Here is a 22,308-nt window from a genome sequence, read left to right as displayed (position 1 = left end):
TAATTGCGATGCTGCAGAAAGGTGGTTTCACAGAAATAATGCCTGTGCTTGGGGATTTCATTTTAGTGCTCAGCCAGCTGTGGGTTTGGTTACCAGCAGAGGATCACGTACTGTGTTGGAATCCATCATGTTCAAAATCAGCACAGCCATGGTCTTCGAACTGTAGCCTACCGAGAATGTCCGGTAGAGCCATCCCCATACATTTATAAATGTAATATCAAAAGATGTTCACAAGCAGCTACCTGGAGAGTGGGGAAGTGGACCAAAGTGAGTACAGATGTGCAAGCTCATTTTTGATAGCTGCCCCAAACCTAAATGCATGCAATGACATTACTATGTTAATTATTTACTGCCTTCTAAACTAACTCTTGATGGCTATCCACGTCTAGTGCTCAGTGTCTTGTGGAGTGGGGGTGAAGGAGAGAACCGTAGAATGTCTGACTGAAAATGGCTTATCTAGTGACTTGTGCCTGCCACGTTTAAAACCAGATGCCAGAAAGATCTGCCGTGAGGAAGAATGTAAGTGACAGCTGTAATTTTCAGCTGAAGTTAATGTTTTCCCAGGTTACTTATATAAAAGCTATAAATATATTTGGAGCACAATTATGCAAAAGTAAGTCCTAAAACTAAGCTCTATTCATGAAATATTAATATGATTTAATCATTCATTTTGAAGGTGAAATTCTTACCACCTGCAAAGATATCCAGATTAAAAAAGGGATTAGAAAGGATGGTGAATACCTACTTAACATTAAGGGAAGGATGATAAAGGTACTCAATATTTATGAGGCTTTATGAGCATATATTTTTATGAAATAATACTTTTCTAGTAAAGATTTTGCTAAAGGGTTGTATTTTCTCTTCCAGATTTATTGCTCAGGCATGCACTTAGAGGATCCCAAAGAATATTTGACATTGGTAAAAGGTGAAGCAGACAACTTTTCTGAAGTATATGGATTGAGGTACAAAAGTGGTTTTATAACTTTATGAAGTGCATTTATTCCTTCCAACATAAAATAATAAAATAATACTTAACTCTTGTGAGAAGAGATTAATAGAATTTTTTTCCTTGATTTTCTGTTTTGAAAGTCCAGGCATATGAACACACATGCAGAAATGTGGATACTTCCAGGCTGAAATTGTGTTAATCACACTAAAGGATTATAAAAATATTCTATCTTGACTTTAGTAGAAATGGCTTCAATTTACATTAGTGTTTCAGTTGAGCCAAGATCAATAGCTGAGCTTCTTGTTCAGTAACTGTTCTTTAGTATTTTTTATGTGGCACACTGCAATGCAAGTATTTTTCACTATGATATTATGTTATGGAAAAATGTCAGAGAAAACTAAATCTTTGCTGTTCTCTAGGCTGCAGAATCCATATGAATGTCCTTTCAATGGAAGCAGAAGGCAAGACTGTGCCTGTCGAAATGATTACCTTGCAGCTGGCTTCACGGTTTTTAGCAAAATAAGATTTGATGTAACATCCATGCAAATTAAAAGTAAGCTTTTTGGCAGTTTTAGCCAATGTGAACATTCTATTGAAACTGCATGTGGTCATGATTACCAAATTACCATTTAGACCCACTTAGAGATCCAGTTGTGCCATTTTTGGGCAATCAAAATTCTTATTTCCTTTAGGAATTCAATGGGACTTTCAAAGAAAGAAAAAAAAAAAAAAAGAGAAACCACCACTACTTTCTTTGGTAATTTGTCCTAAGTGGTCAAATGGCATGGATCTTACAGATTCATATTTTATTTCCATTATTCCATTTCCTTTTAGTCCTTGGCACATTTTTCTTGGGAAAGTCTTCCTATGCTGTAGTTAGATCCTTCAGACCTTGGCAGACATACTAAATGGACAGGGAATCTTGCAGGGCTTTCAAGCCCCTGCCTGGAGGTGGCAAGGTGGCCCACAATCAGCTCACTTGGAGCTGTGTCCAAGTACACATCCACCTTTCTGCTAGCCCCCTCCGGTCTCAGAAAGAAAACTGGGCTTGTAGGTTGGACTGATGCATTAACCAAAATGGACTATTTAAAATGTAGTTTCTAAAAAACCAAACCAAAACACACAAAAAAGCCCCTCCAAACAAGCAACAAACCAAAAAACCCCAACCAAACCAAACTCAAACACCCCCATGTTAATGCCTTTTTGCACTATTTTCACCTGAACTTCTAATGCAGCAGTTTCAATGTTGAGTAATTTTCTGTTTTCTAGCCACAGATTTTCTTTTTGCTCAGACTATACTTGGGAGAGCAGTTCCGTTTGCTACAGCTGGAGATTGCTACAGTGCTGCCAGATGTCCACAGGTATTTATGATTTCTTATCTGCTTGAAATGTGCACAAAACTGTGTGTGTGGGGGGGAAATCTATGTGACTGGTTTAGAGCTGTAAGGTTCTAAACCAATCTCCTATTATGTCTAGTCTGTGTACTACATTAATAAGTATTTTTTTCTTACTCTTTTCTCTCCTCTTCCATCTTCCTCCCACCCCATTTCTCCCTCAAATTGTTTACTCCACACTTTTCCCCTAGGATCCATGTATATATATATATCCAGCTTTCTACGTATTTCATGTATTGCTCTCCCTCCCTCTGGACGTGATGTATCCTTTGTTTCCTCTAATCCCTTCTCAGTCTTTGTTTCCCTCCAGTGACTTTGCTTTTCTATAATCCTGCTGATTTTTTTCTTATCTTTTCTCTGTTGCTCTCCTGATGTTTCACATCTTTGAAGATTACCAGAGGAAATCAATCCTATTTAGCAGTATAATTTAAAATTTATACATCCATTGGGTGTCTACATTAGTGTTTTAGTTTGGATTGTGCTTTTTAAATTAATCTCTGTATTGTCACAGTTTACTGTTTGTTGGTTCACATCACAGAGCAGTCTTGAAAGACATGAACAGGATGCCTTCTGGATGAAACTAAACGAAACAATGAGCTCCAGAAGAAGGATCTTAATGCACTCTAACTGCTAATGAGGATTCAGTCCATGGGACTAGATGAGAGTTAGTCCAAAGTAAAACCCCGATCTGTGTACTGTATACAGACCTGGGGCTCTCTGACCCAACATTTTCACTCTACAGATCTGCTCATACTGCAGGCTCCTTCTTGCTAACGCAGACGTAGCTCTAGTCTGAACTTGTCAACCTAGGCTGCCTTTGGGGTGCAAAGAAATGGGATTCCCTAGAAAACAGTTCAGCTACTCTTACCCTATTAGACACCTTAGGGTGAGGTCAACCGTCCTTTGGAAGTGCATATTTCTTTTCACTGATTATAAAGGGAGTTATGATTGACTAGCTCAGACTTGCATGGAGGTGAATCCCTGTTGTCCATCTATCCTAGATGCTTAAACTTAATGTGGGTGGACGCATTCAAGTGCAGCTAGAGACAATTTATGTACAATTTAGGTACAAATGAAGGGCCTAAGTTAGGCAGATTTAACACCTGACAAGAAAAGAGTTGGAGTTCATTGCAGTATTGGATACCTTCAACCTGCAAACTCTTTGGGCTTAGTACAGTACACATCTATTTACAATCTGTAACTTCTGTTGGGAAGTCGTTCTGCTTACATGGCTTTGCACCAACACATTTCCACCTATAAGATCTACACTGAAACTAACACTTCTAATGCACTAAAAAGGCCTCAGTTCCTGCACTCCCAGTCCTTGAAATCTGTTCTTGGCCTTGAGAATGCCACATGACATGTCAGACAGCGGTTAAGCCGTCAGTATAATTGTACATAGCACTTCTCATTCATTTTTGTGATATGATATCACTGTGAATGAAGTTACTTTGGGCCTGTTAATTGTGGAAAGCATTCCACACCGTTTGCATGAACTTCCTCCAGATGCTTTCTTCATTAAATGGAAATCTTCCACTTTTTGGGCACTTGAAGAACAACCTACCCTATCCATATAAACTTATGTTAGCTCATCCTGAGTATATGAGTGCTATAAACACAGCAACTTTACATAGAAGTATTCTCAAAACAAATCTGCCATATCAGACAATATAAGACTGATTTTCTACAAAGGAATTTCAGTGAATCACAAGAATAAAGGCTGAATGTTGTCTTTTTATACATGCATACATACATATACCCACACAAATATTTGTATATATATAAAAAATATATCTATGACGATATCAAGCAATAAAATACAGAAGCTGTCATACGTAATAAATATGTTATCATTGCTAAAGCTTTGACCCCAGGATTTAGGCAATTTTAACTAGGTTTGAATACAGATATTCAGGCTTTCAGAGAATTGTATGGAGGTGTGCAGGAGTCTTCCGATTGTAGTGCTTTCTAAACTGACCTTTAGGCTCTTTGTGAAAGTAGTACTTCTTTCCAACATATTGCTTCTGTGTGAATGCAATTTAATAATTTTCTGTACCCCAGTTTGTTTACCAGGGCAGTGCAGTTTGTTGCTTTTAATGTATGCTTATTCTCATATGAACTGACTCTCTGACTCTCTTTCAAAGCTTGTTTTCAGGGTATGTATTTGCGTAGGCAAATATTTTAGAATCAATAAACTGTTTTGAATGGTTTGTATTGCTAAACATTCCGTTTAGCAATACATTTATTTATTTTAACCTCCACTTATGTTCATGTTCAATTATGTTATTTGTTATACTGAAAAAGGAATGGAAGATATGATGATGCTTGGACAGTGTGCTTGCAAATATTTGAGAATTAGATGGCTAAGAAGTGATTTGTCTGTGACTTCCAGATAGCAGTAGGTCCTGACCATGTTATTTCCAAAACGTTCAGGTACTTTAAAAAAAAAAAAAAATTCAAGAAAGCCAGCCTCATTCTTGTATGTTGCAAGTCCATACTTTTTGTAAATTAAAATTTAATATGTAGAAAGGAGACTAAAATAATTTGAATTGTCTGAGGTTAGTTCTGTATTCAGACTCTGTAGACAGATGCTACTTACTGCAGAAAAACTTGTTGGTGTGCCTGTGTCCTGAGTGTCCAAAAAAAAAAAGTGTATAATGCAGCATAACTAACCCCTGTTAAGTACACACCTTTGAGTGATTAATGTCTAGATATACCCTAAATTATATGTGCAGATATGCCAATGTAAAGTGTTTCAGTGTTTTGAACTCTTTTTATCAGCTCTGATTTTAACTTGTTTTATTTTGTTTTTTGTTAGGGACAGTTCAGCATTAATTTGGCTGGTACAGGTCTGACATTATCCAGTACAGTTAGGTGGATTGCTCAGGGCAACTATGCAACAGCTGACATACACAGATCCCACGTAAGTCAATGTTGTTTTCTTTTACCTGCTCTTATAACTTGGAATATTACGCCTCCAGAGGTGCAAGTGATGCCTCTCTAGTGAATGCTAGTTGTGAATCAAAAATAGTGCTCAAGGTCTCTGACCCATCTAAGTCGTCTTCTACATGTAATGTGAAAACTACGTTTAATCACACTGCCCAGAATATAAACCAGGTCAACACTGCCTGCCTACCCCTCTTACTGATTTTAAGAGCCCATTGTTCTATTAATCAGGTTTATAAAAAAGTTGTGAAGATACCTAATAATACTTTAAAAAAAAAAAACAACACAGCACCCAAACCCCCCATTTTATTAAAGATACGCTACTACAGAGGATCCTTACAGATTTCTTACCTGCAGCTTGATTCAGGTGGGAAACTAAAAGGCCAGTTGAACAAGAACAGTAAGCACGTGTGATTTAAGACAATGATGTTGGATGGTAAGTTGGGAAAGAAGGTATATGGTGATATTGAGACAGGATCTCTGTGCCCGTTTTGTTAAGCTGATGCTGTCTCTTGGTTTAGTGTTTGCAGGTACAATTTGTCAAAAGGTCAATTGTGTGCAAACCTCAAGAGCTTTTTGTACAACTGTGATTTTAACCACTTTTCTCGATTGACAGTTCTCTTTGTCTAATTCCCAGGATGGTACTAAAATATATGGAAGATGTGGAGGATTTTGTGGAAAATGTGTTCCTAACACAATTATTGGTCTCCAACTTCAAATACAGTGAGAGCTCTGATGTGGTAAGATCATCAAAGCGGGAACATCTGCTATTTAGGTGCAAATTGTAGGTGCTCTGTGTGTGTATATATATATATATATAAATGCTTTCATCTCTGTAATGCTCATTACTGTAATGCTTACTACTAAGAATTCCTGTTTTCTTCAGGAATACATTCAGGGATGTATTACCTGTTCGTGGGCTAGCAAGTGCATAAATCACAATCATAAACCTTCAGGTTTTAATGGAGAGGCATTCATTCAATGTACAATATATATTAGCAATTGCACTGAGGTTACTACCATGGGTAACACTCTAAATTGTACTGTAATTGCAATACTTCACCTGCAACTAATCAGTGCAATTCTTTATGCAGTATTCAGTAAAATTTATATGCTACTGGTTTGCTTGATCAACTGTACTAAAATATAGAAAGGAAAGAGTTATTGCAATATAAAGAAGATGATAGGTAATATTTTCAAATACTTCCAATTTTGTGAAACCTTTTAGGAATTATCTGTCACAACTTACAGCAGAAAAGTATATAACTAGCACACTTGAGATGGTTTCTATAGATCCGTGTGTTTCTCTGTTGGTAAAAGCATTTTTCCCCCATCCCTTTCATTATATTCTTTGTGGTGCTCAAATACTAGTAGTGATCCTGAGAAGTGTGGTTTAACCTCTGTAGTCTCTATAGCACATGTTAAACACCTAGGCTTAGTTTTGTTGTGGTTACAGGAAAAGAAAATAAGGAAACAAATTGCTTGGAAATCTGGTTTTTCAATCCCTGCCTCTCATCCAAGTGTATTGTAAAAGCAGTGTATTCTGTTTACCATAGCATTTTGTATGTGATTGTATAAATATGTGTTTACTTAAACACTTCCCACCTACGCCCTACTCCTTTATACTGGCCAATGGCATATTAGTAAAGGCTGTAGTGCGTGTCCCTCTTAGCTTCCAATTCAACATCATTTTCAATAACCGTAGTGAAAATCCTGGGCAGAGGCAGCATCAACCCCCACAGTGTTTTTGGCATCCATCTTCAACTCAGTTTAATTTTTCAATGTTTGTAAATACAGATCTAACATCTGCTAGTTACAATTATTTCTTCCAGAAAAGTACGTATATGAAAGACTTACAAGGTTTTAAAAATGATCTAGCTCTTTGATTTATTGTTTTGTATTACTTTACAATCCAGAACCGTAGAAATACATGCATATAAAGATAATGCATTTCAGGGCCAACTCTCAGGTATTCAGAATAAAATTTTCTACATGCATAATAACAGCCATTATGTACCAGATAACTACACATGCTTCTTGTGACAATATGCATTCTGTAAACCAAATATTTGTTTTGCATGCCAGTACCAATGGTAGATCAAATGGCAGCTATATCATATTTTTACCCACAAAGAGTTAGCCATGAATTAGCAATATGCCTTAATTAAAACAATACTGTACCACAGAAGTGTAAGCAGCTACTTTTTAGATAACACATGTAGGTAATTATTTTGTGATCTCTGCATCAGAAATGTATTTTTGCACTATGTGCCTTATATTAGTTGTAAACATTAATAAGAATATAAAACATTATTTTCCTAGAAATGTTTACATTTATAATTAAAATCTTGTAATTTATAAAATATTTATATAATAAATATGCTTGTGTGAATGGTACCAGAGTAGTTTCACTTTGTTGTTGTTGTTGTATCCAATGCGTAGTGCAAAATGTTGCAAAAACATTTCAACACGTTTATGCACTGAATAACTACATTCTTAATACCTCTTCACAGTAATATACATTGTCTTACACTGGAATAACTGCCACACAAGCAGGTTATAGTCATAGGAATATTTTCCATGGAAGCAAATCCTACTTCAGAAGTACCTTTTCGCTCTCTACAACTGCCTGAAAGGAGGTTGTAGCCAGGTGGGTGTTGGTCTCTTCTCCCAAATAACAAGAGATAGGACAAGAGGAAATGGCCTCAGGTTGCCCCAGGGGAGGTTTAGATTGGATATTAGGAAAAACTTCTTCACTGAAAGAGTGGTCGAGCATTGGAACAGACTGCCCAGGTAAGTGGTGGAGTCACCATCCCTGGAGGTGTTCAAAAAACATGTAGACGTGGCACTTTGGGACATGGTTTAGTAGGCATAGTGGTGTTGGGTTGACGGTTGGACTTGATGATCTTAGAGGTCTTTTCCAACCTTAATGATTCTATGATTCTGTGATTCTTTCTAGTCACCCCCCCATATTCACCTATACCTTTCTTCAGGGGTTGCCCTGTAAATTGTTCACTGAAATAATGTAGAAATCTGAAATAATCTTCCTCTTCATTGCACTAAACTCAGACCAATGCCTTTATAGCATGGTCCCTCAACAACTGCTTTGGCAGAAGGGGAACTGCAGTCCACCTCCATCCCCAGGAGGACCATGTTCTTTTCGGCCCTGAAACTCCAGTTAGGGGCTAGGAAGTGCTCAGCTCTGCTGCCACACAATCACTCTGAAAATCTACTACCAAAGTGACTTTTAGCCCAATATTCAACACAGCATGTTTTTTATGTAGTAGTGATTTTTGAGTAAAAAGGTACTTTCTATAATTAGAGCAAACCCTGTGGCCCAGCGTCAACTTCTGCATAAACCAGCACTGAATTGTATTGTAGCTTTTTGCATCTTTTCTTTCTTTTATCCTTACTTTGGAGTTTCAGCCCTAGTCTAGGGAGAAAGTACTTGTGTGTTCTGGTGTTTTGTGAATTCCTTGTGTTAGGATTTTGATTTTCTTGAGAAAAAGGGCTTGATCAATCACCCCTTTTCAATCTACTAACTTTTCATGGCACGGGCAACTTAAGGGAAACATGAGTCTGATGGTCAGCTCTGAAGAATTTGGAGACTTGATGATGCTGACATGTTAGAAGGTCCACGCAATAAAATGAGAATCGTGGGTTGTACTTGCAGTATGATGTTTCCATCTCCTTTAGTTGACATTGCTGTGGATTTCTAACTCACTGGGCAGCCCAGATGCCTGCCGGAGTAGCGGGGCCCTCCATGAGAGCGCTGTGAGCTCCACCTCGTGGGTCTACGTGTGCCGAGCTGCCCACGGCCGGTCACAGTCACACAGCTCTCCAGCTTTGGTCGATGCTTAGGGAATGAAACGCTGGCCTGTCCCATCACTATTCCATACAGAAAACATAATAATTAAGGAATGGTGATAGTTAGAGATGACTGTAACAATACTTTGTAAGGTGTCTTCTAGGACATTTTCAATCATCTCATCAATGACAGCATCAAATTTTAGGTGACACAACTGCACTTAGTTGCCTGTGTGTACACGCGCACACACATATAGTGCTTATCTGAATACTGAATGCCAGAGATGGACTACATGTAAAAAACCTTGTGGCTCACATTCACTTAACAGAATGTCACTTGGTGTGCTATGAAATGGTGTGCTGCCATGTGGCAGTACCTGTGACATCTCTTGACGAAGACATTGTCTAGGTGTATTCTACCTGTATTTCCCCAAAGGCTATATCTGGGAGGTCGCAGAGGCGCTGGAAATCCTGGCTGTGGGTCCGTTAACTCCATCCTAGCTGAATTCATCCCGGTGTGCTCTGTTGTGTAGAGAGGAGCAGAATACACCCAGGTATTTGATCCAGGACATGCGTAAGTGTGTTGTACAATCAGCCGATCCCATGTTCATGGGAAGAGTTGCGACTCTGTGATTTGAGCATATGTATGTGTCTATGCAGGTTTCTGATGGATGGTCATGTATTTTTCTTATCTAACTGAAAGGTGATAATATCCAAGACATATTTGAAAAGATAAGAGAAAGCTTTGGGGTTTTTCTTCCACTCCTGTAACCTGGAATATGTTTAGCATAACATCTCAAGTTTTTTGACTATTTGAAATAAAAGTTACCCAGAACAAGGAGGAGGTTTATATCTTTGCAGTTTTATTGTAATAACATATGAGACCCCTGAGAAATTTAGAATCTGAATAAAATATTACTATCATCTGGCAAGTGCTTTCTATATCTTGCAGGGCTTAAAGTAAGATTAGTGAGGAGTATGAGGGGTTGGGTTTTATTGTTTCCATAAAGAAACAAATAGATTCCTGAAAACTGATGATCTACGGCTACCAAAACTGAACTTGAATTAACAGTGTAACAGAAATATGCTATAATATTTTAACCTTAACTTAAAAAATAGAGAACAGGAAAACTATGTACAAAAACAGTTTGGAAGCAAGATAATTGAATATTTAAGTAGGAAATTAATATTAAAATGAGCACTATATATAAACACTGCAGTTGTGATTTCATAGTAATCCATGTTGCCTCTATTTATAGGTTAAAAAAAATTTCCAGCTGCACTCCAAAGAAGCCCACCAGAACCTTTCCCAAAAATTAACTTTCATGATACAATACACTTCCATATTTCTAGTTTTGTAGATGTGGTACTTGAGCCATGAAATGCCAAAGGCTGCACTTAAAATGCCTTTATACTTACCACGTAGCTGTTCAATACGTGAGTATCTTACTCGCTTAAGGTAGGACTGGAGGTCAGAGTGGCAGAACCGCTATGAGATACCGTCCTCCAGGCTAGAGAGTGGCAACACTGGGGAAGCATTTGTATCCTCTGGACCAGCTCATGGGCTCTCTCGTGCGGCCTGCCTTGCTCTCCTGTAGTACCTGGCCACCTTTTCCTGAGCATTTATGATTCTTCAAGATGGTCTCCTTGTATCTCTGCATTAAAAAAAACTCGGGGGGGGGGGGGGGGGGGATGCATTGTCAGCCTCTCTCTCTCTGGTGTGCTTTGGAAACAGGCTAAATAGATCACAGAAAAAGTAAGGTATTGCTTTTACAGTGCATTCCTGCTTCACAATACTGGCTTTCCTTCAGACAGAGCAGTAACTGCGATGATAGCAGGGGAAAATTACCTGTGTTTTATTCAAACAGAAGAACAAGCTATCTGTCTTGGAGTTGAATCTGACGTTTAATCTTCTCATCCACAGAAGGTGGTTTTCCTTTGCGCAATGAAGTTTATTTTGCAATACCATAGCTTGAGAGGCTTTTCTGGGCTTTGCTTATCCTGGCTTTAGAGAAGCAATCTGTGCTCTGTTTCTGATAAATTTCTTCTTGTATTCAGTTATGACAGATATTCCTTTGAATCGACTGTATAAAAATACTGTAGCAGCAGAGCAGAGCAAAGATCTAACTGTATTTATGTCTATATTCTGCCTTTAAACATGAACAGCTGTGCATACATTCATCTGTCTCATGTCTGACTCTGTGCTGCCATCCAGAACTTTTTCCTTTTTAATAAACAAATGTTTCCTTCTTTAATCTGTGTGTGTGTTTTATCTCCGTCCCTGCAACAAAATTTTCTTGTCCACATATGTTTTTCAAATCTTATTTGTGTAATTAAACAAAGCATGCAACAGGGAGAATCCATGCTGTAAATGGTAGAGAACTACTCTCTCTCCGATCAGCTGAAATAAGCTATTTGTGTCTTGCACACCATTACTATTTTGTTTTGGAAAGCAAAACCCCACATTTATGAATACTGAAAGACTCTTTTTGAAGTCACTATATGGTCTTCTTTTACAGTCTGATTTACAGAAGCAAGGAACATTCAAGGAGAGCTCATGAATTTTCTGTATGCAAAAGGCTAGAGTGATTCATAGCAACAGCATATATTTATGCCTGGTGAGATGAAATCTTTTTTTGCACTTTAGTTGTCTCTGGCAGTCATTCATTGATTGTGGCAGTGACATTCATGGTCAGTTCATCATTCTCCATGAGATTTGGGGGTTTTTATGTTCCTTTGGAAGCTAGAATAATTAAAACTGTAGTTGCACAGAACACAGATTGAAATTTGTGCTTGTAAAATCAGAGGGCAGAAAGTTTCCTTTTAATGCTTTGTATTTGAAATGTCTTGCAGAAAAAGCTTGTTGTAAAAACATTTATTTAACACCTCAGTAAAGAAAACAGCAGCCCTGCTAGTATTTGTGTTCCTGGAAGGTCTGCAACTCAAGGCTAAGCAAGCTGCCACCAGTAGCCCCTTTCATCAGGGTTTACAAGGTATTTAGCTAAGAATTCTTTTGCCCTTCAATTATTGTTTTCTGTCTTAAGTTTATTACTGCTCTTGCCAGAAAAGTAACACTCCCCAGTTCCTCAACTAAATTCCTGCTCGCCACTTCTGAGAGAGAAGGGAAAAAGAGCAGTAAATTTGTGGTTGTACCTCAAAGGGAAAACACACAACCTGTATGCTAACATAAAAGCCGTGCTAGAAAGTGCACAGTAAAAAAGAGATAATTTTACTTCTAAAGCCTCCTCTTCCATACCAGGATTGGAGATCCGTTGCTGCTCTTTCTTACGTGGGCCCAGTATATTCTTCATATTATGCCACCAAACATTTATTCAGAGGGATTATTTTGAGAATGATCTATGGAGAATGCAGATAGGCAGGCATAAAAGAGGGAGATTTTCTTTGGATGGGAAGTACGCTCTCCTGCAATGTGTTTGCCTGGCCAGCTGTCGACAGCATTGCTTCATCTGAAATTCAACATTCAGAACATTTTCAAAGTAGCAAAGGAAGTGAACGCTGGAGCGCTGTTCCCAGCTGTAACTTATGCCCCTGTTTAAGCAGAGGAACAGGGAGGGCTTTCTCTCTAAAATGGAAACAAGCTTCTGGCTACCTGAAAAGCTTACCTAGCCCATAATCAAACAGAACCCCCACCATTGTTATCAGTGCTGTGTTGTTACTGCCATGATAAAATATATATAAGCTGTAATAATAAAATTTTAATAAAAATATATCTACAGGCAATTCCGTGCTGTGCAGCGTCCTCTTCTTTCTGTGTGTTTTGTTCCACGACCACAAACATTGTTTCATATCTTTTGGATGAACCTGACTTTTCTAACCAAAACAACCTTCTTTTGGAGAAATTAGTTCTTCAAAATTTTTCCTCTCTGCTTTACTCACTGAAAAAAGTGAGGTAGCATATTTTAATGTTATTGCCCTAGAAACACACATTCAAACAACTGTGTATTTCAATATTTCTACCCACCCCCTCAGATACACACTTCTCATGAAGCCTGTGGCATTTTCCATGTCAGAAAGCAGAAGTTGGTTCAAGCATAAGAAGCATCTTGGCAAAGCTTTTTGGTTTTTATAATGTGGCACATCATTACAAAAAATTCTATGTGATGTGACTTGGTGTGACCGCTGTTCAGTACAATAAAAGACTTCTGGCTCTGATCCCACAAGTCACCATACCAGGGTGTATTTCTAGCCCTTCACTGAATCCCAGTAATACGCGTGTAATTCTGCGCTGCTGCACGGATCTAGTGTGGGGATCCAGTTCCCCACGTTTGAGACCTCAAGCTGTGGGGGGTTTTGACATTTGTTCCTGGCCTTGTGTCTTCCTCTAGTGTTTTGTCCAGGACAAAGCATGTGGTTATTTTTCAAAATACGCTATTGCTGATTGGAAAACAGGAGAAATGGTGTAGCACAGTAACTTGTGGGGTTTTTAATTGGGAGGTGCTATTTAAAATTTCTGTCTAAATAGAAATGTTGCCTGTTAAATTCCCCATTGCTACACAAGAATTGCTCGCTCTGGAAGCAGAATTTTCATGCACATCTGAGGGTGTATTTTGCTTTAAAGATCTATCTAGTTGTATGCTGTTCTGCTAATTCACACTGCCTTTACCATATGAACCCAAGCTAAATGATGTGATCAGTGCCCCACCAAATATGAGCTAAAAGTATCAGCATATTCGATATGAGGACATTGAAGTGATCTATTGGCATGCAGGAGACAGGCTGCCGTCCCTACATAGCTGCCACAAGCAGACAAGAGTCTCAAATCTAGGTCTTCTTCCTAAAAAGAGCGTGCTTTTAATTGCTGTATTACAGAGCGTGTCAAAGAACCTCCCTTGCTTATATTAACCCCCTGCTTGTTCGGCTGGGAAGTGATTTCGTTTTCCCCACTCACCTGTTTGACCTAGCCCTTGCTCCAGTGGTACCATGTTGAGCCTTTCTCATCAGGAAAGGGCTCATCCATGAGCTGCGAAGGAGGGAGCTGCTTCCATCCAGCATGGACTTCAGTGGTCAGTGCAGAGCTCGTTCCTCAGCATCACCTAGAGGCAATGTGGCAGCCGGTTCCCCAGAAGTACCTTCTGCCAATCTCATAACCGAGCCCTATTTCTTTCTACAGGTGCTATCAAGGAGCCTGGGTGTCCTGTGTGCAGCTGTGGCTCACATGGCATGGCAGGGCACCTCTGAGGCTCAGCACTGGGCTATCTGCTGTGTCCTGCTCAGGACAGATCTCCTTCTGTCCTGCTGAACTTCAGGAGCCACCTCTCTTTCAGACTATTGGAAATAGTAAGCCAAACCAAACATGAAAGATGTCTTCTTCAAATCTCTGGTTTAGGGTTCTTGACTGTTCTTAGCATTTATTGCCTGTAACGAATTTCACAAGTTCACTACCGTAATAACAAGAGGCTCCAGCTGACATCAGCGGTCTATTTTACAACGTCCTATACAACCAGAGGCCTCAGGGCAGGAGGAATGTGACATGCTGAACGATGAAAGACATAAGGTGACATATGCTGCTAAAAACTGGGAAATAATCTACTTGATGATTTCCCATCCAGCTCCCTTCATATCTGCTTTAAAGTCAAAGGTACCTCTTAACAAGAAAATGTGACTATCAGTCCAGACAAGAAATAATAAGCATGTCTTGTCAGGCATCAGATAAAAACTTTGCCTTCATGGCTACATCTACCCTACTAAGTAGTGGCACAAAATAGTTCATCTCCATGCATCTATAGGTATAAATCCCTCCTCCGAGGCAGAGGTTCCTGCTTGCTGCGGGGAGCCTCTGGCATGTGCTGCTCCGAAACGTGCCCACACGACATCTGGAGAGTGATACAGGCCAAAACAGCACCAAAAATGTGGCTAAAATTTAATGCCACAGCCAGCGAGGCAGAGGCCATCCCATGCCCCAGCGCTGTTTAATTTACCGGCCCCAGAGCAGCCCTGAGGCTGTGAGTGAAGAAACCCTCCTCGTCACTCTCACACATAGCCTATGCTCTTCACCTTGGCCGCAGAGCATCATTCCTATCGATATTGGCTGCAAAAACCTTTCACACCCCCAGGCGGGAGAGATGCAGGGATGAAACACTTGCTAATGTATTCCCATGCACGGGGCTGTCGTGCTGGTTCACTGTTACCCTTCCCTCTCTTCATTAACAGCAATGCTAAATCGGATCACTAATTTTCCCTGGGTGCGTTTTGAAGGAGGGGGATGCTCACTTGAAGAAAACATCTTGAATTTTTAAGAAGTTGCAAAAGAGTCTGTAATTCTGGCAGATTGCGAGGGAGAGGAAATTTGTGGTTTTGAAAAACATAAAGTGGCGCCAGCTCCTCTACTTTTATTCCAGGGGAAATTTTATTAACAGTTGGGAAATACAATCTGACTCCAGATTTCTCTATCACAGACCTCTCGATACGACGTCCTCGGCTAACACGGCAGCAGCAGGAGGGCTGGCTGCGAGGCATCCCCAGGCAGAGCTAGCACAGAGGGATTGCCGTAACGAGCCCGTGCAGGCTTGGCACCTCTCTCAGAAACCCGCAGCGCGACATCTTTGTTCGCTACAAATCTGTTTTGCTGCGCTGGGTGCTGTACAGCAGCCCTGGAAAGATCGTGCTCCGTGTTTCGGTGGACGTGGGCAGTGAGGGAGGAGCGCTGCGACATGGGGGTCTGGAGCAGCGCTTACCCAGACAGCCCCCTGTCCTATGCAGCTCTCCGACCGACTCACACTGACCGAGGCTAGAAACCCGGGACAGAAGTTCACAAATTAGGATTGGGGAACATCTGGTTCACATTTACCCGGAAAAGTTTGCATCAGACACTGACTGCTCGGACCGATGGAGAGAGGGAGTGTATTTCTGAAGCATCTTCTTCAGGCTAGGCACAGTTTCTGAACTTGAAGTAATAAATTAGGACTTAAGGAAACCATTTGAAATCAGATGGCTGAAACAGAGACACTGTCTGAGAAGACATAACTGTTTATGTTAGCAATCTGATTTCTTTTCCCCCTTTATTGTGCCAACTTTTATAAGAATCTGCATACAGCCTTTGGGAGAAATATTTGGTCTGCAAACGGGAAAGTTTGCTCAGCAGCACAGTAAAATTGCAGGAGCTCCAAAATGCTCATTTTACAGTATTGTGTGCACTGACACCAGTGTAATGTTTAGGGCAATCACTTCCTCACCATTTTCTTCAGCACATATTGCACCCACAAGCTAAAATCAGGAGTACACCAGATGTTACGCTAATGTCCCACAAGATGGTGACAAAATAATTCTAATTAAACAACACTTTGATTTGTGGCACATACAGACTTAGCGACTCCAAATATTTTCTTACCATGCAGTTGCATTAAACTCTGCTTATATAACAAACTTTGGGCATATTTTAATGCCTTACTCATTTGGCAGAGGTTCATTCTCTTTGTTGATTATAATTTAAATTAACTTCAGGACTACATAGTGAGTTTCAGTCCTCCCACATCAGCAGTCACAAGTTCCCTAGATGCTGGAGAAGGAAAAGTACTTTTATTGCTTCTGATCCATCCCTTTGCCAGATTGCTTCATCTCCCTCCCTCTGTGATTTTTTTTTGTGTGAGGTCTTCTGGTCCATGCTTTCCTTTCTGAATTAAGCATGAAAAAAATGGCTTGGTAAATTAGGCATCAGAAAGACAGTCACTGTAGAGCAGGTACATGCTCTCCAGAGGCAAGGCCAGGAACAAACATGGTAGGGAAGAACTGAGGCTCCAGAAGCACAGGAGGGCTGAAACCTTCTCCTCTATCCTTAGTCCCTAAATAGTTTATTACTTTTTTTTTTTTTTTTTTTTTAAATCTATGATCAGTTTGGGCTAGTTGCTTCTTTGGGCAACCAAGTTGAGAAACCTTGAAAGGGTCCTGAACTGCATGACTTGCCTCTTGGGAATTGTGCCCTCAAACTGGGCACTGGAGATGGAGCAGGCATTCCGCATTATAAACTGCTTGTCTTTGAACAGTAAATGTATTGTCCAATATTAGGAACAGTTGCTTCCCTGCGTCCTATTGTTTTAGAAACAATAAAAGGGACAAAACCTTTTTTTAGCCTGTCAAGGGACAATAGAAATACCCTGTAAATACTAGCTCTTCATTTTGGTGAAGGCAGGAGCTGCTTTTCATAGACTGAATGGCTCAGGTCCTTCAGGTGCCTGAAAAAGATTGTAAAGAAAATCCATTCCCAGCTGTAGCTGTGGGTTTTTGTCAATAGATGGCAAGATCTGAAGAGTCCTTTGGCTAAGACCTACAGATGCGTTTCAGTGACTTGAAAACCATAGGACCAGATTTTCAAAGGTGTTTAGACATCTAATTCCTAGTCACTGAAATATGAATTTGGTGTCTAAATATGTTCCATTTCTGGCCAGAAGTACCACTTAAAAATTACTTATGCATTCAAGAGCCAATGTTAAATGCAAAGCTTGTGTGATAAAGCAGGGCTGTGCAGAGACACCCAGCTTGTTCTGAACAAGCTTGTTTGGCTATCAGACATGATGCACCCACGTGAGCTCGGCAGCCCGCCCAGGAAAATCAGCCCTGCTGAGGCATGTACTTAGATCATCTTTAAAATCTCATCTCCCACCCTCAGCACTGCAAAGACGTTTGCTGTGAATTTCTTTCCTATGGATTTTGGCCACAACAAACACAGGCCGATTGTGATGCACTTATCATTTTTAATACTACATATGAGATTCAGTTGGATTTATTGTAGCAATGTTTAGCTCCTACCCTGGGAGATGGGATGTAGCCAGCTAGAAAAGCACACTTTGATGGCAGTGTAAGCAGCAGCAAGTGAAATGGTTTGAACTCAGGGACAGCCCTGTGCTCGGCAGCAGTAGCTTAGTAGGAGTCAGCAGGACTTACCATTTTCCCACTTTAATTCTACTTTTAAGGGTTATTCTCCCTCTCTCCATCTCTCCCTCCCCTTCTGTGTCTCTTTCTTCAAATGCCATGTAACCTCTATCCCAGACCTGTTCCATGGCAAATTCCCACACAGGTGCATCTTCATGCTGTACAGTTCCACACCTCCAGTGTTGTCCGATGCTGCGTTTGACACCCGGCAGCGGAGAAGCCCTGCCCTCCCCTGCCAGCACCGCCACGCTGAACAAGTTCCTGCTGTCTGCACCCACTTTTAGCAGGTTTTTACGTATAAGCAAAAGGAATGATCACAAGCACAACCATGCTTGTCTGGAAGTGGGCTGTTCACACTTGCATAATTTTCAAATAAGAAGCTAGATGCCTAAACCCATGTTCAACGTATAAATAAACATGACCTAATTTTAAGCATCTGCCATTCCCATGGCCTTTGCAGACATTATTTAAATGTGTAATCTTTGGCACCCAACTGGGAAAGTTTTGACTTATGTTTCCAGAGGCCTGTAAGAAAGCTCATTTGAGTTCTCTTTGCAGAAGAATGCTATCAGCAATGCCAGTTGATATGGTTTTATGGAAAACAGCTCTTGTCAGACACAACTGGTATCATTTTTCAAGCTATTTTAACAGGGATGTTTTAACAAAATAAGGTTGGTTGATATGGTTTTAAGACTGATAAAAATTATTTAGGCTTCTGCAGGGCATTTAGCATAATCATTGTGGTTTTTTCATTAGCAGAAGCAACAAAAATGTAACTGTAGAAGAGAAAACATCCTCAGATGACTGTTTTTTCTAGTCAGGCTCCACAGGGACTGGTTCTTGTCCTTATACAGCAATGAGGAGGAAAAATCATTAAGCTATGAATGAAAAATGCCACAGAAAATGCAGAGCTCTGCCTCTCCATTCTTAGTTGGCTTTCCAACTAGAAGGCAAACTAGATCATGTTGCTCAGGATCAACTTGTATAGTTGAGTTTTGGACATCTCCAACAATGGAGATTCCACAGTCTCTGGGCACCCTCTTCCAGTGTTTGATTACACTCATAGTGGGGAAAAAATTTTACTATCTATCTAATTGGAATTTTCTGTGTTGCAATTTGTGTCTGCTGCCTTATGCACTTCCAAAAAGAGTATGTTTTTTTCTTCTCTATAACCCTATTAAATTTTTGTAGACAGCAATAAGGTCCCCCCAAAGCCATCTCTTCTCTAGACAGAAGAAGCCTAGCTCACCCAGCCTCTTCTTACACATCTTGTGCTCCAGCCCCAGACCAGCTTGGTGGCCCTCTGCTGCACTTGCTCCACTTTGCCAATGTCTTTCTTGTACTTGAGAGGACTAAAACTGGACATCAAACCTCATTTCACAAGTGCTGAATATAAGGGAATGTGATATCTGCAAAACCACTGAGAGTCCACGTCATCCTGTTGTCCAGATTTTTAATCAAGAAGTTGAACTCTCTTGGCTTTGGTGTTGATCCCTGAGGATGCCACTGTTAATCAGACACTGGATGGACTTTGCCCTGGTGCTCACCATCCTTAGTCTTGCTGGTCACAATCCATCTAGCCAATTTCCACCTATCATGTAGTCCAAGTCTCTTGCCCATGTCTCACCAGTTTGCCTATAAGGATACTGTAGAAAACCTTGCTAAAGTCAAAGTAAATGATATGTCCTGCTCTCCCCTTGTCTGACTACCAGTCATCTCATCACAGAGGGCTATCAGGTTGCTTATTGCCTCTGGGAAACCCACTCTGGCTGTTCCCAAGCACTTTCGCAACTTTTATGTCCTTGACAATGGCTTTCAGGAGGATCTTCTCCATAAACTTCCTGGAACTGAAGCAAAATGGTTTCTTTAGTCTCAGAATAAAATGAAAGTCCAAATATTTCTCTACATTGGAAACAACTCCTAGTACTCCTGTTCAACCTCTTCATAAATGATCTGGATGATGGGATTGAAAGCACTCTCATCAAGTTTGCTGATGACACTAAATTGGGTGGGTCAGAAGGGAGAACCACCTTACAGAGAGACCTGGACAGTCTGGAAGAGTGGGCTAGCAAGAATAGTATGATGTTTAACAAAGATGAATACAAGGTCCTGCACCTGGGATGAAAAAACAAGTCCAGTACAGACTAGGATCTGTGTGGCTGGGGAGCAGCCTTGCTGAAAAGGACCTGGAGGTCCTGGTGAACAACAAGCAGTGTTGGATCCTGGGCTGCATCCACGGGAGCATTACTAGCAGAGATAGAGACATGATCACCCCACTCTACTTAGTGCTTATCAGGCCACACCTGGAGTCCTGTGTCCAGTTTTGTTCCCCACAATTCAAAAGACATGCATACAGACTGGACAGGGCCAAAAAGAGGGCCACAAAGATGATCAAAGGGCTGTAGAACCTGCCCTTTGAGCAAAGACTGAGGGAGTTAGGTCTCTTCTTCTTTAAGAAGAGAATACTGTGATGAGGTCCCCCTTGAGCCGTCTCTTCTCAAGTGAGCGAGGACCTCATCACAGTATTCCAGTACTTAAAGAGCAGCTACAAAGAGGGTGGAGGCTGTCTCTTCACAAGGAGCCACATAGAGAAGGCAAGGGACAATGGGTAAAAGTTGCATCAGGAGAGGCTTCATCTTGATATAAGGAAGAAATTTTTTACAGTGAGAACATTGTCTGGAAGAACCTTCCCCAGATTGTGGCAGAGTCCCCATCACTGAAGGCTTTCAGAATGCAATTGGACAGGGTGCTGGATAATCTCATCTAGTCTCCCTTTCTGCAAAAGGTTGGACCAGACAATCTTTCACAGTCCCTTCCAAACCTGGGCTGTCCTACAATTCTATGATTCTAAGTTACAGGTACTAAGAGAGTGTGTGATTTGTAATTACTCAATTTATGAGTTTTTAAGACAACTATAGAGTAAAATTGGACCAGAATCAGGAAAAGACATGAATGTCCTGAGTTCTGTGTCAATGCTTTACCCAAAAATGTGGCCAAATATTTTTTGACCATTATTCCTATACCCTTTGTGGACAGCGGGACACATCATCTGCTCACTTCCAGTGGATGTTATTCCTGCGATCGGTTTCTATCCACATAGGTCTGTTCGAGATGGAAATTGCTAACTGGAGCAGAAGTGGAGGACAGCTACAGTTGGGGGGTGGCGTACGAGCTGCTTTTGCAAGCCAACATGTAATTGCAGCCCTTGGGCCCTGGGGAGCGGTGGCGAGGGGAGCAAGCACGGGCTGAGGAACAGCACATCTCTCCAGACCCCATGGACTCTGGGGAACATGCGGCAGCGGGGAAAGGGGTTCACATCCTTCCACTGCGCTTCACAGCCCAGTGAAGACACCAGCCTCCTCCTCACCATCTGGCAGGCTGGGTGTGAAATGCAGCACCCTCTGCTCTGTGGCACCCTGTACCGGGATGGGGACCTCTGGCAGAGGAAGGGAAGGCCAGGGACAGAAAGGGAGGAAGCTGTGACCTCTCTAACTGCCTCAGCAGGGTCTGGCAGAGCTCCGCTGCCAGAGCCTTTCGGCACACACAGGGCCCGGCATGGTGCAGCAGTGTCATTCCCTCCATGTCTTCAAAACTGAGCTCTGTCATCACTTCTGCTGCTTCCCTCACCTCTCTTCTGAAGAAAAAAGGCTGCTTTCTGAAATTTCTGGAGCAAGATGTTCTCTGAAAGCTGCCTTTTGCTGATCCCACCCTGAAAACAAAATGCTGCAGCGTTTGGGAACATACATGAAGAAAAGCTCAGTGCTGGATTAAAGCCACTTTTGGCAAAAGATAAAAGATGGTCTCTCTCTCTCTCTTGCGCGTGCGCGCGCACACACACACACACAGACAAACAGGAAGACAAGCTCTCAGGGGCACAATCAATTACAGTTCATATCTCTTCTGGGCTGTCAGAGACAGTCACTGGCACAGGCCCTGCTGGAGTGCAAACCCAAAAAGGGATTTATGAAAACAAATCCTCAGCTGATGTATACCTTGTATACCAGCATAGCCCACAGCAATTTGTAGAACAGGAGGAAGACGACTAATATATGATGATATGCAAAAACAATGAATATTTTTCTCTTATTTGCATTTCCTCTGGCCTTCTGTAGTGAACTGACTGGAACAAAGGCTCTGCTGTTTCATGCTGTTCATGAAAAGTTCAAGATTTTTGGAAATTTGACTCAGTCCCAACCAAGACAGAAATAATCTTTACACATAGCTGTATGTATAAATGCAGATATGAATAGGAAATTCTGAAAATATTTAACTTGGAAAACTGAATATCTGATATAAAATGCAGACCTACTGATTGCGTGTGATCTT

At 40.9% G+C, this 22,308-nt stretch overlaps 1 protein-coding gene across 1 annotated transcript in view; it reads left to right on the top strand.

Moving 5' to 3' along the window:
- Positions 1-7,890, top strand: part of ADAMTS20 (ADAM metallopeptidase with thrombospondin type 1 motif 20) — a 105,347-nt gene extending 97,457 nt beyond the window's left edge. The window contains exons 32-39 of the mRNA XM_075744984.1: positions 67-267; positions 390-519; positions 677-771; positions 868-962; positions 1,369-1,502; positions 2,219-2,310; positions 5,162-5,266; positions 5,927-7,890. Coding sequence (XP_075601099.1) covers positions 67-267; positions 390-519; positions 677-771; positions 868-962; positions 1,369-1,502; positions 2,219-2,310; positions 5,162-5,266; positions 5,927-6,016 — 942 coding nt within the window. The 3' untranslated portion in view covers positions 6,017-7,890. The remainder of the gene's footprint in view (positions 1-66; positions 268-389; positions 520-676; positions 772-867; positions 963-1,368; positions 1,503-2,218; positions 2,311-5,161; positions 5,267-5,926) is intronic.
- Positions 7,891-22,308: the final 14,418 nt, after the last annotated feature.

Source organism: Balearica regulorum, chromosome 1 (assembly GCF_011004875.1).
Source record: "Balearica regulorum gibbericeps isolate bBalReg1 chromosome 1, bBalReg1.pri, whole genome shotgun sequence".
In the NCBI taxonomy this organism is placed as follows: Eukaryota; Metazoa; Chordata; class Aves; order Gruiformes; family Gruidae; genus Balearica; species Balearica regulorum.
This window is presented reverse-complemented; position numbering and strand designations above follow the sequence as displayed.